General features: G+C 39.9%; 1 protein-coding gene across 4 annotated transcripts in view; it reads right to left on the bottom strand.

Annotated features, from left to right (window-relative positions):
• Window positions 1-14,640, bottom strand: part of FAT3 (FAT atypical cadherin 3) — a gene marked incomplete at both ends in the record, with an annotated part of 342,641 nt that overhangs the window by 87,774 nt on the left and 240,227 nt on the right. For all 4 annotated transcript variants that reach the window (XM_084265956.1, XM_084265958.1, XM_084265957.1 and 1 more), the window contains one exon: window positions 8,263-8,402. In XM_084265956.1, coding sequence (XP_084122082.1) covers window positions 8,263-8,402 — 140 coding nt within the window. The remainder of the gene's footprint in view (window positions 1-8,262; window positions 8,403-14,640) is intronic.

Raw genomic sequence — 14,640 nt, 5'->3', positions numbered from 1 at the left:
CTTCGCTTTTTATATTTTAGCTGTTGCTGTACCATATATCAAGGTCTGTTTCTGACCTGACTGAGGGAATAAAAAAAAAGCCAAACTCACATCTGAAAAATATGTGAAGAAATTAATTGAAGAAATGAGTTGTAATATACGAAAGAGACCCTGAGTTAAAAATGAGAATTCAACTCTGCTCTAAGGGGATGCAGAACCAGTAGTGAAACACTTTTCTTAGAGTAAGGAAGAGACACTGAGGCAATAAGAATTGGGAATAATCTGATTACCAGTGTTCAATACTTAAAAGAATCTTTTCAAGTAATTTTGATACTCTCATTTCTTACCAGGCACCAAGGTAAAATGGCTGGAATATTTCATTGCAGCATTGTTAAAACAAACAACACAATTTATTTTGCTTTTAATTAGTGGCCAAACATTTTGTCATGTGTCATTTTAGAAACTCTAACAGAGGAGTAAAAATCTTTTCAAACCGATTATCTAGAAAATATTGAGTATTTGATTCTGCTGTTGCTAATACAGCACGGTCTACCCTGAACAAGTAACCTGCCATGTGAAGGACAGGCTCATTTCTGTGATTATTTTTTTTAACATTGCTTTGTGCAAGCTTGATGTATTCTGTAAGAAAACAAAATAAATGCACAAAAGTACACCAATATGTCTTAAAGTTACTGCTACAGCGGTGGCATACTGCTTTGTTTGCATGGTGTGTGATCACCCCAGTGCTGGGATTCACTTCCAATCATATATAATGTGTTTTGGAATCACTGGCAAATTGGGAAAGCAGAGAGGGCATAATGCTTTATCCGCCACAAAGCTTGCACCGTGACTGTGCAAGCCACAGCTCTGTGATTTATGCCTTCACGAGACTGCATAAACTGAACAGGGTGGGACTGGATCAACATCAGAGACCAAGGGAAAGCCATGAGACTATGGAAATTATAGTGTGGATTCCTAAGGCAGCACTGAAAAGGTATGAGCTAATGCCCTGACACACAGGTACAGACCATGGTGCTGCTTGGGTAGTGGGAGGCATGATGAGGGGAAAAGATTAAAAATTGCAGTCCTCATTCATTGTGGTAATCAAATTTACAGGGAACCTCACACTGGAAGTTGCTTTGACAGCTTCCAGAAAAGAGCTAATACTTTTTTTCTTTTTACTTTTTTTTTTTTTTTTTACTGTTTTTTTTTACTTTCACTTCATGTCTACTGTAAAACTGATCAAGTGCCTGTTTAAGTGGCAGGCATCTTCCTCCCCTGAGATGACAGTATTTTAATGATTTGTCAAGTGATCCACATTGAAATACGCATTATTTATTACATACTCTGCATTTCAACAGCCACTTCTATCTGGAGATGTAAGGCGGTGGGTTAGAGATGCTAATGAATAAAGAGGTCATTATTGATTCACAATTTCTTCTATTAAAGCAGTTAAGAGTATTTCTAATTTTTGTCAGCTGTCCCTCAAAATCCCCGAGAGTCAACCGTAATTTTAACATTACAGCTTCTCCTTTGCTAGGGGGAGGTGGATTTTCCTTGCAACAAAAGAAAGTTGGATTATATATGGGAATACTGATTATACAGAGACCCGTTAAACACACAAGCTATGGAAAAGGAGAAAATGGAACTCTTTAATGTTCTTAAAAATGTAACTGTCTTGGGAACTACTTGAAACATCAGGTAAAATAAAATGGAACTTAAGTGTCATTTTAAATAGAGATTAGTCCTTCAATCCTTACAACTTTTTTGAGGACCAAGTGACTATTGTTATCCCCATCCTTTTGTAAATCACTGCCTTGCAGGAAGGTTAAATGATTTACAAAAGCCCCACCAGAAGTGCAGCGACAAAGCTGGGGAAGATGTTTTAAGTTTATTTTTGAGCCACCTCCCTTTTATTAGGACACCTTAAAATGCCACCTTCCTATGCAGAAGATTTCCTGCTCTGGCAGAATGACTTCTAGTGAGGTGTTACTTTAAAAGAAACGGCAATCTTTTCCTTTAATAATGGACAAATGCTACACTGACATGAACACCAGGCTCACAGAAAACCTGATCCTACAAACATATGTGAAGTTAAGTAAGCTGAATGCCACCAGATTGTTAATATGAGGAAAGTTACTCAAATTCATTTAATGGCTGCCAAAGTTAGGCATAAAATCCTGGTACTACTGGCAAATTTCCCATTTACTTCAAAAGGACCAGCATTCTGCTCCTTGAAGCCTTAAGCTTTAGTCAGCCTGGAGCACATCTTTCACCCCAAACCAAGTGTCATCCTACCGAAGCAACTCAGAGGCTCACAGTGTATGTGTAATTGAATACTTTCTTCCTATTTATTTCCAATCCGAAGATATGGCAAGAATGAGATGTGTTGCATAAATACCCTTTATTACGGTGTAGGTGCTTGAGTGTTAAGCTGTGACAATGCCCATCGTGTCAAATCAAAGACAGGCTTGAAAAGTTTCCCAACACATCCCCCAAAGTGGCCCAACGGAAATGTTTACTGCTTGTTTGCTGCTAAGTCGGGACTCCTCTTTGCTGAGGACTGGGCAAGGTTACTGACTAAACCACTCTTCATAGACAAACATTAGCTGCAAGTCTTTTTCTTCCACGCTCATAAAGCGAGCATGCAGCAAAGCAGTCTCTGGCCGGTTATCCTTGAAAGCTCGTATCTTTTCCAGCGCGCCGCTGGCTGCAGAAAGGCAGGCTTGCCTCCTTCTGCTTCCATTGTGCAGAGCCTAATTTATAGTCCGAACAAGCACCTCACTAGAAAAAGATTTGCTTCTCCCCGTTCACTTCCTATTTCCCACAGTTAAAGCAAGTTTCAAATAAAGGATTCATGGGCCTCCAAGCTTACAAATTAGGCAAAGTAACACTGCATTAGCAAAGACTTTGCATTCAAAATGGTAAGTGAAAGGCCTAGAGAAATCCAATCAAATCAAAGCAGGACAAAACCCAATGCAGGAAGTCTCTCCAAAGCTGTTTTTAATGTTGCCCATCACAAATACCTTTGGTTTAGGCACAAACGGTTTTGAGTGAAAACTGGATAAATGCCAGGAGCTGTTTTAGAGACATTTGAAGCTGGAAGTATCTGCTTGGCTAATTGCTTGGTCTGGGCACAGTGTTGTAGTACAACCTATTAAGTGCCTGAATTGCTTAAACACAGGTTACGCTTTTGTACAGGTTTTGAAAAACTATTTTGATTTCATATTGCTTTTGACAGTGTTACCACACAGCTTTATTTGCTACTTCCTGACAAGTTTTTCTCTCTCCCAAACCCCAAGTTTATTCTAAAAAGGCAAACACTTTCCCTACTGACCTCAGTGGCCTGTTATTTACACTTTCTCATGCTCCTTGTGTTATGTTAAAATGGGGGGAAAAGCCTTTGTTTCACAGCCAAGGGAGTACTGAGATTGCTGGACGGGACAGAAAAAAATCAAGGATCAAATCATAAAAATCACAGACTGCTTTGGGTTGGAAGGGACTTTAAAGACCATATAATCCCACCACACCTTCCATGGGCAGGGACACCCTCCTCTAGCCCAGGTTGCTCAAAGCCCCATCCAACATGGCCTTAAACACTGCCAGGGATCTGGGGGCAGCCACAGCTTCTCTGGGCAACCTGTGCCACGGCCTCACTTCCTTCACAGGGAAGAATTTCTTCCTTGTAACTAATGTAAATCTACCCTCTTATCGTTTAGAGCCATTACCCTTGTCCTATCACTCCATGTCCTTGTAAAAGGCCCCTCTCCATCTCTCCTGTAGACCATTTTAGGTACTTGAGGACTGCAGTAAGGTCTTCCCAGAGCCTTCTCTTCTTCAGGCTGAACAGAGGGAACTACATGTTCCTCTCAGAGTGTCCACTTTACAAGGAAACAGTGAGATGGCTTTGCAAGAAGTGAAACTGAAGCACTTTTTGCCTCCTAGATCCTTCACGCTTTAAAGCATCTTTTTTTCATAGCAGTTAGGATGATGCAAAAAAGGCCAAAAGAAAATAAGGAGGAAGTCAAAACTGTCTTCTTCACATAGTGCCATGACTCCAGGAGGCTGTCCTTAAAATAATTATCTGCTAGTATGGCATTCTTAATAAAAATGAAGAATTAGCCTCACTTAGATGATTGCTCCCCACTGCACTGCACTTCTGTGGGCATTTTAGCAAAGCTCAACAGTGTGTGCTACAAAGAAATAACTGCTGTTCCTGGGTGGTGTTTGGATGTAAAGGATCCGAGTTGTTCAGAAAAAAAAGAGGTTTTGGAATAAACCTGACTCACAACCAAGGGAAACTCTAACAGTACACAGTCAGTCAAAATCGTGGCAGGAATGTGCATTTAGATGCCATTACACTGATTTCGCAGAATCACAGAATTGTAGGGGTTGGAAGGGACCTCCAGAGATCATCGGGTCCAACCCCCCTGCCAAATCAGGTTCCCTATGACAGGTTGCACAGGTAGGTGTCCAGATGGGTCTTGAATATCTCCAGAGAAGGAGATTCCACACCCCCTGGGCAGCCTGTCCCAGGGCTCTGTCACCCTCACTGTGAAAAAGTTCTTCTGTATATTGGTGCAGAACTTCCTGTGCTCCAACTTGAGGCCATTGCCCCTTGTCCTGTCCCCACAGACCACTGAGAAGAGGCTGACCATTTCCCTCTGTCTCCCACACTTCAGATATTTATAAACATTAATCAGATCCCCTCTCAGTCTTCTTTTCTCATGGCTGAACAGCCCCTGTTCATTCAGCCTTTCCTTGTAAGGGAGATGCTCCAGGCCTTTATTTCTTGCAGGGAGGTTCCTCTGTCTGCCCAAGCCAGGGCAAAAAGCCCTCTCCCAGCCCAAAGGAAGGTGGTAGCAACAGCGGGGAGCAGGGACACCGCATGGAGCTGCTGTCCCCAGCTCTCTCCAACACATGGGATGCAGAACCTCATCCCCTCCCTAAAGCCAACAGCTCGCCTGGCAGCTGCAGGAGTCACATTTCGTGGGGATTTAGAGCCAACATATGCCTCTGGCCTTTAATAAATTACTGCATGGCCTTGAGCAACAATGAATTAAGCTCCAGGAAAAAAACCCAAAAGCTCTCCCTGGCTAAGTCAGGAGACTTAGCCTTCCTAGAAGTTAATCAACGTGACAAAGGCTTTATACCCTCTCTCCAAACATATAAATCACGTGAGTCAACATTTCTTCGTCTTTTCCCCTTCTATCCCTCCCTGCTCAGAGGGCCAGGGCTCAGCCGTGCGGGCAGCACTGGGAGTGGCAGTGGCTCAAAAAGTCCTGGAGCTTTGCTTCTCACTACAGACACCATATTCCTTTTTGTAATTCTGATCGTGCCCAAAGCAAGTAGGCTTTTGGTGACAAAGGAAGGTGGGTTTCTTTTTTATTAAAAGAAATATTTATTCCTTATGTTCTTTTTGCCTCTTCTCGCAACAGCAAGCTGCTCATACAACAGTGGTAACTTTTAAATCAGAACAATTTCCTTCCTCTCCTGGTAGGGCAGCGAGTGAGCCATGCACGCAGTAAGGCATGAAGGAAGCGAACAGTTTATCAGGCGTTGCAGGCGTGCGGGAACATTACTGAGGAAACTTAATGTGAGTCCATGGCAGGGATCATGTTACTGAAACAAAAATCTCTGGCATTTTTACGCTGTGTTTTAGCACCTCCAACTGTGTAATAGACAAAAGGCCAGAAAGAGATAAAGGGAAACAGGTGGGGTGGAATGAAAAGCAAGACTGTTCCATTTGGCACGGCAATGATCAGCTGTTTCATAATAAACCATTGTGCTTTGGGGAGGGGGGGGCTTTTTTATTATTTTATTGTTATACAAGCGGATTCATTTATCCATTTGCTTTTCCCCCACTTCCTCTTCTGCTGTATCTTCATGCAGCTATAGTTTAAGAATGCAGGTGGTACTATGCATATGATACAAAATATAACGTCACTTTATCAAAACTCAGAACGAGGCCACTGAGAGCCATCACCTGATGCTTTTTTGACTCTATGACATATTTTACTTAACCTCTCAGTTTGATTTTTTTTAAAAAAATATTGTTCTAAAAGGAAATAAAGATGAGTAAGATCACTAAAGGCTCCAAAGTACAGTAAAAAATACAGTGTGAAAGTTTTGTAAAAGGCAGATAATTAGGCAGGCCATAATTCTGGCAGCGTTGAGATAATGATCGCTTTTGAAATCTCTATTGTGAAGACCAAAAGAAACACATTCTTAGATGTTATTTGGGCCACAATTAAACACTTAAAACAGTTTCCACATGGAGAGAAAGAGGCGGAGGAAAGAAGGGTCTGTACCCAGCGATGATTATCTAATGCTATATGATTTCAATCTTCAATGACTGTCTTATGTTTTTAAATAGGTCACATCACTGTTACAAAGAATGCTCAGGCTTCTTTTAGAAAGCAACAGCTTTACTGAAATATGTTTTTACCATATGTTTTAATTAAAAATTTAGGGTTTTGATCAAAATAGGTTTTGAGGACTCATACGGGTCAATGTATTAAATAAAATACAGCAAAAAAATTAGACATAATATCAATGAAAAGAGAAATTACTTGTAACCAGCATGTTCAAAATTCCCTGTGCTTTTTCATATTTGTTTGGGTGAAATGTCTGCAAGAAAAAAAAAAGTCATGCTAGGGATTCAACACTACATTTCTGAAATATGGAATGAGAGTGTTGTCAAGATTAGAAAACAATGTGAAACAAAAAACTTCTCAAGGGCTGAAGAAAATGCCTTACAGAAACAGAATGTAAAGGGGTCAGTCATTTTCCTTTGCTTGTCTACCAGAAGAACTGGGAGGTGATTAGACTATTCTCAGTAAGTGACTTCCTGGGGAGAAAATACTGTTTTTTAAAGAGCTCTTTAATCGAGCAGAGAAAGGCATAACAGGGAATACAGGCCAGATATAATCAAGTTAAAAATAAGGGATGTTTTTACCAGAGATGCAATTAATTACTGAAACTAACAGGGAAAATAGCAGATTTCCTACCACCTAGCTTACCATCAACTCTTATCAAGAGTGGATTATCAGAAGAAATGATCAGGTAGGAATACTTTTGAGATTTTAGGGCTGGTTATAAACAGGAAATCAGATAGAGAAAGCACTCAATGATTAAACAGTCTTGTAGGAAAGTTGGATGTGTAACTCAGTGAATACGGATTCACATCTGAACCATTTGAGCAAAAAGGCAAGGCAAAACAGAAGGATCTAGATGTGCCTGCATATATGTAAATATAAAAACTATCCAGGCCTTACTTCTGCATTCTAAAGATGCAAATAACATCACAAAACTATCTTTTTAGTTTCCTCTGTAAACCACATTTGACCTGGGATTTGAGGCTGCACACAGGTCTCCTCTACCAGTATGTAGTTTTTCCTGTGTGGTAAATAATACCCAGGCTATAGGCACACTTTACACTTGGGCAGCAATTCAGATGTAGGACTCCAGTCTCTAGCTAATCCATACCTCACAACTCCACCTCATATTGAAGGATTTTACTCTTTGGAGTTTTCCAGATGCCACCTGAACGGCAGAGTCCCTGTCCCTGACCCATGACCCTGACCATGTCTGAAGTCCAGACTGGTTCCCACCAGATACCCAGGCTCTGTGTCAGGGTTTCTCCAACAGAGATGTGTCAGAGCCAGCGTTACACCAACCCTTCACGTTTATCTGACCTGACTTCTTAATTGCTGAAAGGCAGTGACCCTGATAAGCAAGCCTGGTTTTAAAGGGTTCACTGGGGCTGTTCCCCAGAAGACAATGTAATTACAGGCAGTGACACTAAAGGAAAGATGCTTTGAATTTTAAGTTTTGCCTCTGAACAATTTCTTCTTTGAACAATTGATCTCATGTCCCACATTTGGATCTTGGCAGGATGAGAGGTATGAACTCCATTTAATACGATCAATAGCAATATTCCCCAACACCACAGAAGTACTATTGTATTTGGGACCATTATGGGGTGATCTGATTGTGAAAACCCAAGCGTCACTGCCTGTGATAGGGACTCCCTCAGCTGGAGGAAGGCGAATTACTGTCGTGTGAGCACGAAGAGGACAAAAGGAGAAATAATGCTTTGAAACCTTCAGCAGCTGATTCTTTACAACCAGATGGAAAGGCTCTGAAAAACATCTCCTCCATTAGCTAACAGTGGTCTCAAAGGATGAAGTTTTATTTGAAAGGCAAAATTATTAATTTTTATAGCATATACATTCCACTAACAAATGAAAAACTTGCCAAGAAAGGAAGGTGATGTTCTACCTGAGTCGTGGCAATGTTTGTTCCATCGGTGACCTCCACAGTCATATTATATATTGACCTCTGCTCTGCATCCAAGGGCTTTGCAATGACAATAGTGCCCACTCCCTTCTCCGCGTCGAAAGAACTATCGTAATTCCCTCCTAATTGTTGCACAAAAATACAGTTAAATTAGCCATCTCTGGAAAATTTCCATCAAAAATGTCCCTAGAAGTGGGCATATCTGTTTACCGGCATCCATCTTAACGGCTTGCCTTAGCATACACAGTACAACTACAGATACTTCTTTGTTTGAAACTCATTTATATTTCAAAGCACAGTTTGTATATTGGAAAGCAGATATCATTAAAATGCACTGCAAGGAAAAAAAAATAATCTAGCAGTATATTTAAGCAAACCATAACCAAGTCTATAAAAAGAATCAAATGGCTATAAGCCCATAAGATGTGTGCCCTTGTAGTTTGGATAATGAACAAGCACAATTATCTTTTTGTATAAAAGTAATTTTAAGAGGGTTTTATTCAGCAAATTTTATTTTCAGGGAATGCTCACCGATGCTCGTGGGTGCAAAGACCATCAACCGAGTCTTTAAAAATTACAATTATAATCAATTTAAAAAATGCAAATAGAGATTTGTTATGTTAATTTCAAGGACAATGATAATTACTGGCAGCAAAGGTCAAATTCTGCTAGTCTTTCAGGAATTATTCAAATAGATCTGACAGGATACACATCACAAATTCCTTTCCATTAAAAAAAACCCTCTCACAAAGCACTGTTCTGAAACTAATATCCCCTTATCCTGTCACACACTGAGTGATGCAGCATTGGGAAAACCCTCCTGCATATCAGGTTAAAGAAAAAAAAATTAAAAAATTAAAATCTATTAAAAAGTAAGAGAAAGCCATAAATAATTTGAGATTAAAGGGTTACGGGATTTCTCAGCCACAGCTACAGTTTAGAAATTAGAACCACTCATTATGTTCAAAAGTAAAACACACACTCCCCGCTGCTATGCTGCTTCTTACTCATCTACAAAGTGGAACTTATTATGAGTCTGAAATTTCTGGAGGCTGAGGACAGGGGGAGGCAGAACACAACACTGCTGACAAACGAACTCTTCAGGTATGTTCATCACACAGCAATGCAATGCCACTAGTTAACAGTCTCTGACACCCCAGTTCTACAAAGTGGAAAAGTCTTTCAAACCGCATTGGTTATAAAATTTGTGTAAGAGCTTCTCAGACCTCTTGAGATTAGATCTGCAGGTAGAAAAAGATCCATTTGATTGACTCAGCTCTTGTGCAATGTATATAGAGAGATGCATATTTGAATTTCTGGTGTATTATCATGAAATGGCTCTCATTTGGGGGCTGGAGACAGATAAGTGGAGAGAGTCTTTCTTGCTCTACCATCAAGTCTTGAATCTGCATGGTTTGATGACCAGCAACTGGCATTATTCTCCAAAAGTCATACATTTAGTGTGAGGGAAACAGTTTTGGCATTCCAAGAAGTTGCAGATTAGGAAGGCTCACAGCCCCTGAATTTCTTAATATGAAGAAACCCTCACTTCTCTCTACCTCTTGCACAGGCTATTGCAATGAAATGTAAGTTGGAAGAAGCATTGCTTTGTCCACATCTGTCTTGGAGGCCATTCAGGGATGGGGAGAAGAAAGGGGGAGAAAGAATGAGAGTGCACATGACCAGGTGGAACTGGTGAACTTTTGTCCACTGAAATGATCCAAACGCAGTTGTTTCAGATGTGCCATAGGACTTCCCTATGCTGAGTATTTGTCTATACGTAGCTACATCTCTAAGCAACTTATAGATGCATCTGTGGTTTTCCAGGAAAACACTGACACTGGGTCTGCTGTGATTTATGGTGGATAGAAACATTGCTTATTCCCTAACCTCCTTCTGCAAGCCCAAATTGATAATTTTTCTCAGTTGATACATATATATATTTAACACTATTTGACACCAGGAAAAAAAAAGTAATTGTCCTTGACATTTAAGCAATAGCAAGGTATTGGGACATCAATCATATTTTCAGTTGAGTTTTTTGGTGGTGGTGGGGGGGTTTATTCAAACAGTTAGTGTGGAAAAAAAAGATTCCATCTCCCAATTAATGTTTTAAATTGATTTACTCAAGAAAAATTGTACCATGAAAACCAACTCTGAAAAAAAGGCTCCTTTGAAGAAAAGAGTTCGAGATTCTTGCAAGGAAATCTCTGCTGACATGAAGCTAGCCTTGGGACAGTAGGCACTTCACAAAGGGAATGTTTCACAGTGATAACCATGAAAACAAAATGAAAGTCTATACTTCAAGATGCTTAATAACCATCTTAATGAGCAATCAAAAATTATATGCTATCAACTGGGATACACTTCCAAAGAAACCCTGCTTTTAAAACTTCCAAGAAGTAATGTGGAAGGATTAGTAATAAATGCTTCAAGTGCCCTTTCTCTGCTGGCTTAGAGCTGGGTTTCCAGGGCGCTGCAGAGTGTATTGAAAATATACCGGCTTCTTTGAGCCATTTTCATTATGTGGAGTATATTCTTCCCCTAAAATCAGAAGTGAATCCATCATATGAGTTTTTATACGTTATTCATATCTCTAAAAATGCTCTAGTGACAAACAAATAAATCTTGGTTGCCAGCCACGCCAGCCTAGCCTACGCTTGTAACTAACCAGGCAGGGCACTTTATTTTACATTGATTCATTTTCTATTAAACAAGGCAGAAACTGCATCAAACACTGAGGGATGCACCAGAGAACATCCCACTGCGAAATTTGTGATTACAATCTCTTTTGGAGTGAAATCCTGATTTATTCCTGATCCAGTCTGGCACATTTTAACAGACCACAGTCATATGTTGACAATGAAGAACCACTCAGATGACTGAACTTCTGGCAATATTGCCTGTGATATCGGGCCCTGCCTCTCATCTGGATTAATACAGGCAGTTTGGAAATGCTCCTCAGCCTTCATAGGCCTCAAGTAGATCCTTATGTGATGAATGCTTCAGAAGTTGCACTTAAGTACTGAACAATAATTAATGAATTAGGTATAAATCTTCAACTCTAAGAGTCTCATAGACCTCTTAAGTCTATGAAGGCCTACTATGAAGCACACAGAGAAGCACCCAACACAATTACCTTTAAAAGATGGGTGCTGGAGGGTCACAGAGTGAGAGAGAGAGAACATTCTTGTGTAAAAAACAAACAGCACTCTTCTCTTAAAAACTCCTGTAGCCAAACTATTCTGGGAACTGCACATGAAACCACTTCCTTCTTGAAGGTGCTCATGTCGAGGTCGGAGGTCTGAGCCTGTAGGAGGTGACAGCTGAGAAGGTGTCAGCTTCACACATTTCTGGGGTACTTGAGACTGGTTATTGAAAGCATGCTGCCGGGCGACTACCAACCCTTGTGAAGCGAGCTCATCTGCAGTGCTCTAAGCTCCTGCAGTATCAGTTTTACCAATATTTCTATCAGCCGTTTAACATTTCCTTTGATCGCAATCTTAGGATGAAAGGGGGCTAAGTGTGATGAAATTTTGTTCAGCTGCTCAGTTTCATTAACGTGAATTTTTATTACTTATTCTGCTTTCCAACATATGGCACATGCTTTCCTTTTTATTGTCTACTAAAATCTGCTTTCAGATACAAGATATGTAGAAGCTGTCGTTTCTAATGGGCTTGCAATTGCATTAGGAAAGAAATATTTCAGATGAAGATAAGGCATTGTGAGTTCCTTGGACATGTGGGGAAAATCAGTGATAAAGAAGGCAAGATGATTGAACTGGCAAGTTGGGTAGACAAGTTGTCCTGAGAAAGGATTTTAACACAGAATGACCTCAGAGAATGATCTCAGAGGAATGTGGATTAGCTGCTGCTTGTGATACCATTGCAGTATAGGATGTAACACTGATGCATCTTCTATACAGCCTAAAGACCTCCCTTAAAATACTCTGGTTAAACTGAAGCATTTGAGTGGGATTTCAGAATCCACATCTACTTGCAATGCCATCTTTGGATGAGAAGACTTATCATGTATATTCATCCAGAAAGTGCTGTTTATCTCTATTTGACCGTTAAGATTCCCAAAGACACTGAGCACACATAGTTATGTGTACAATTTGGACACCTAAATATAAATGAGATGATGTCCACCCTTACTTTCTTGAGATTGATCTTAATGGTCTTGAATAAGCCCTGGAAGTAGTATATTTCTGCAGCTTGAATTGTTCTATGTTTTCTGAAAGCATGCTATAGTTCATATAGGATTTTCCAATATAGCTCCAGGGAATTCCACCTGTTATCAAACCGAGGACAGAAACAGGCCCTGGTACAAAAGATCTTAGTAGTTGGCCATCACTACGGCTTCATAAGACCTTTCTAGAACAGTTCTCATTTTCAGTCTAACAGATGGAATAGTATAGCCAAGAAGGAGATCTCAGGAAATTGAAGCAATTGAACTCATATAGCCAACAGACTATAGGTCATGTTCTTGGTATACAGTAGCCTTGGTTACATGTTCTGGATGAATCTGGAGTGTTGGATTGGTTCTTAGCTTGTTTCTTGGCTTCATAGTCACAACTGACATATTTTTCTCCTGACAAAAGCCCCAGACACTTCGGAAAAAAATTAATATTCCTTTCAATAATAAAGAGGATCTTCTGATCTTAAGTTTAACACTTGTTTGGTGCAATGGACAGGCCAAGAAAAACTTCCTGAACTGTTAAAAGGGGTTTCTTGAGGTCAGCTGGAGAATTTGCTTAAGGCAAGATACGACATAGATCTGGCATTCCCACAGAATGTGGATTCTACAACTTTGACCCCTTTGGGTTTTTTTGTTTGTTGGGTTTTTTTTTCCTCAAATATATTCTGCTTGTATTTTGATGTTTGAATTTGCTTCAAGCAATGATGTTTTTTTTGTAGTTCTTTTTCTAGATGGGGGTCCTTTTTGGGAAGATGCTGAACCTCCTTATGTTCCTGTCAGCTGCTGATATGCAGTTTAAAGCAGGATTATGCTGCTGTGAGAAACTTTTCTCCTCGGAGATTAAAACATTTCAGCAAATCCGTAGGACTTGTAGGCAAGAGTCCTATGTGAGGGCCTTTCTCCTTTTCCAGTGGAACAATCCAGAAGAGTGGGATTGAATATAAACCCCAGAAATATCTGATGACTGTGGAGAGTCAGACTTGTTCAGTCTTAGATGCAAAGACAGATCACACTGAACTCTGGAGGACAACCCCAAATCAAACACAATGAAAACCTGGCAAGAATCTTCCTTCACTGGCAAAGAGCACACATGCTCCATGTCCAAACTTAGCAAAGCCAGGATATATTGAGATCTTTACAAGTCTTATGTGGTCTACCATGCCATGATGGACAAGAAATATAGGATACGATCTAATTCAGAGAATAGTACTCTAAAACACATTTTCTTAAGGAAGAGATGATTCTTACTTGTTTTGCCCCGAAGTAAACTAAAACCGCTAAGGATGGTGAAGATAAATTGGGCCAATTGCTACAATTCTTGCACTGCTCAGTGAAGAGAATCAGAGGAAAATGCAGAAAATTAATTCACCCTGAAACTTAAGGGGAAGTCTGGAATACCTCTAGGGTTTTCGTAAAAAGAAGCAGAGCCAAAATTTCCAATTTTTCTGTTTTTAAAAATGATGAAATAAACTTAGTGACTGGCCCAAAAAATGCAAATTCAAATACAGACTGCTGTTAGTCATAATAAAATTAATATTAGTAACTTAACATACAAATATTTATTCTCTTATATACTATATTATGCTAAGAAGAAAATAAAGCAGGTTGAATATTCAGATAAAACTATTATAAGGAGAGGCAAAGCCTTGGGTTTGCTGCTAAGAAGCTGAAGGTAAGGGCATAAAAAGCAGAAAAGAAATGAGAAAGGTATTTTAGCTAGTTCTTAGAGAAGATAATTCAAAGGAGGCTAGGGAGCTACATGTTTTTGACATTAGTGAAAATTTGCAGCACTGTGAAATAAATGGACAGTCAATTAAAATGAATAGATCTTAAAATTATTGCCATTTAAACACCCTTGATAAACAATTCCAATGTGCTTTTAAGGTTTGGCTGCTCTCATAAGGGCATAGGCTGGGGGAAGAAGGAAAGATAGAGGGAGGCCTGTTTGGAGAATCAGAGAGATGTTGTGCAACATGCTGCTTAAGCAACAACTAGCACCATGCAGCTTAGCTCCAGTGTCAAAGTAGTCATCACACCATTCCCACCTCTAACCAAGGAAGAGACAGATGGGGCTCAATTTACCTGGGGGAAATACAGATCTCTGACTTCTTCTGGAGTTCCCATTGAAAAATACTTTTTCATAACTGGCTGAAGGAATT

This window comes from Gallinula chloropus (genome assembly GCF_964237585.1).
Source record: "Gallinula chloropus genome assembly, chromosome: 1".
NCBI lineage: Eukaryota > Metazoa > Chordata > Aves > Gruiformes > Rallidae > Gallinula > Gallinula chloropus.
Note: the sequence above shows the minus strand (reverse complement) of the source record. Positions and strands in the feature narration are given on the sequence as shown.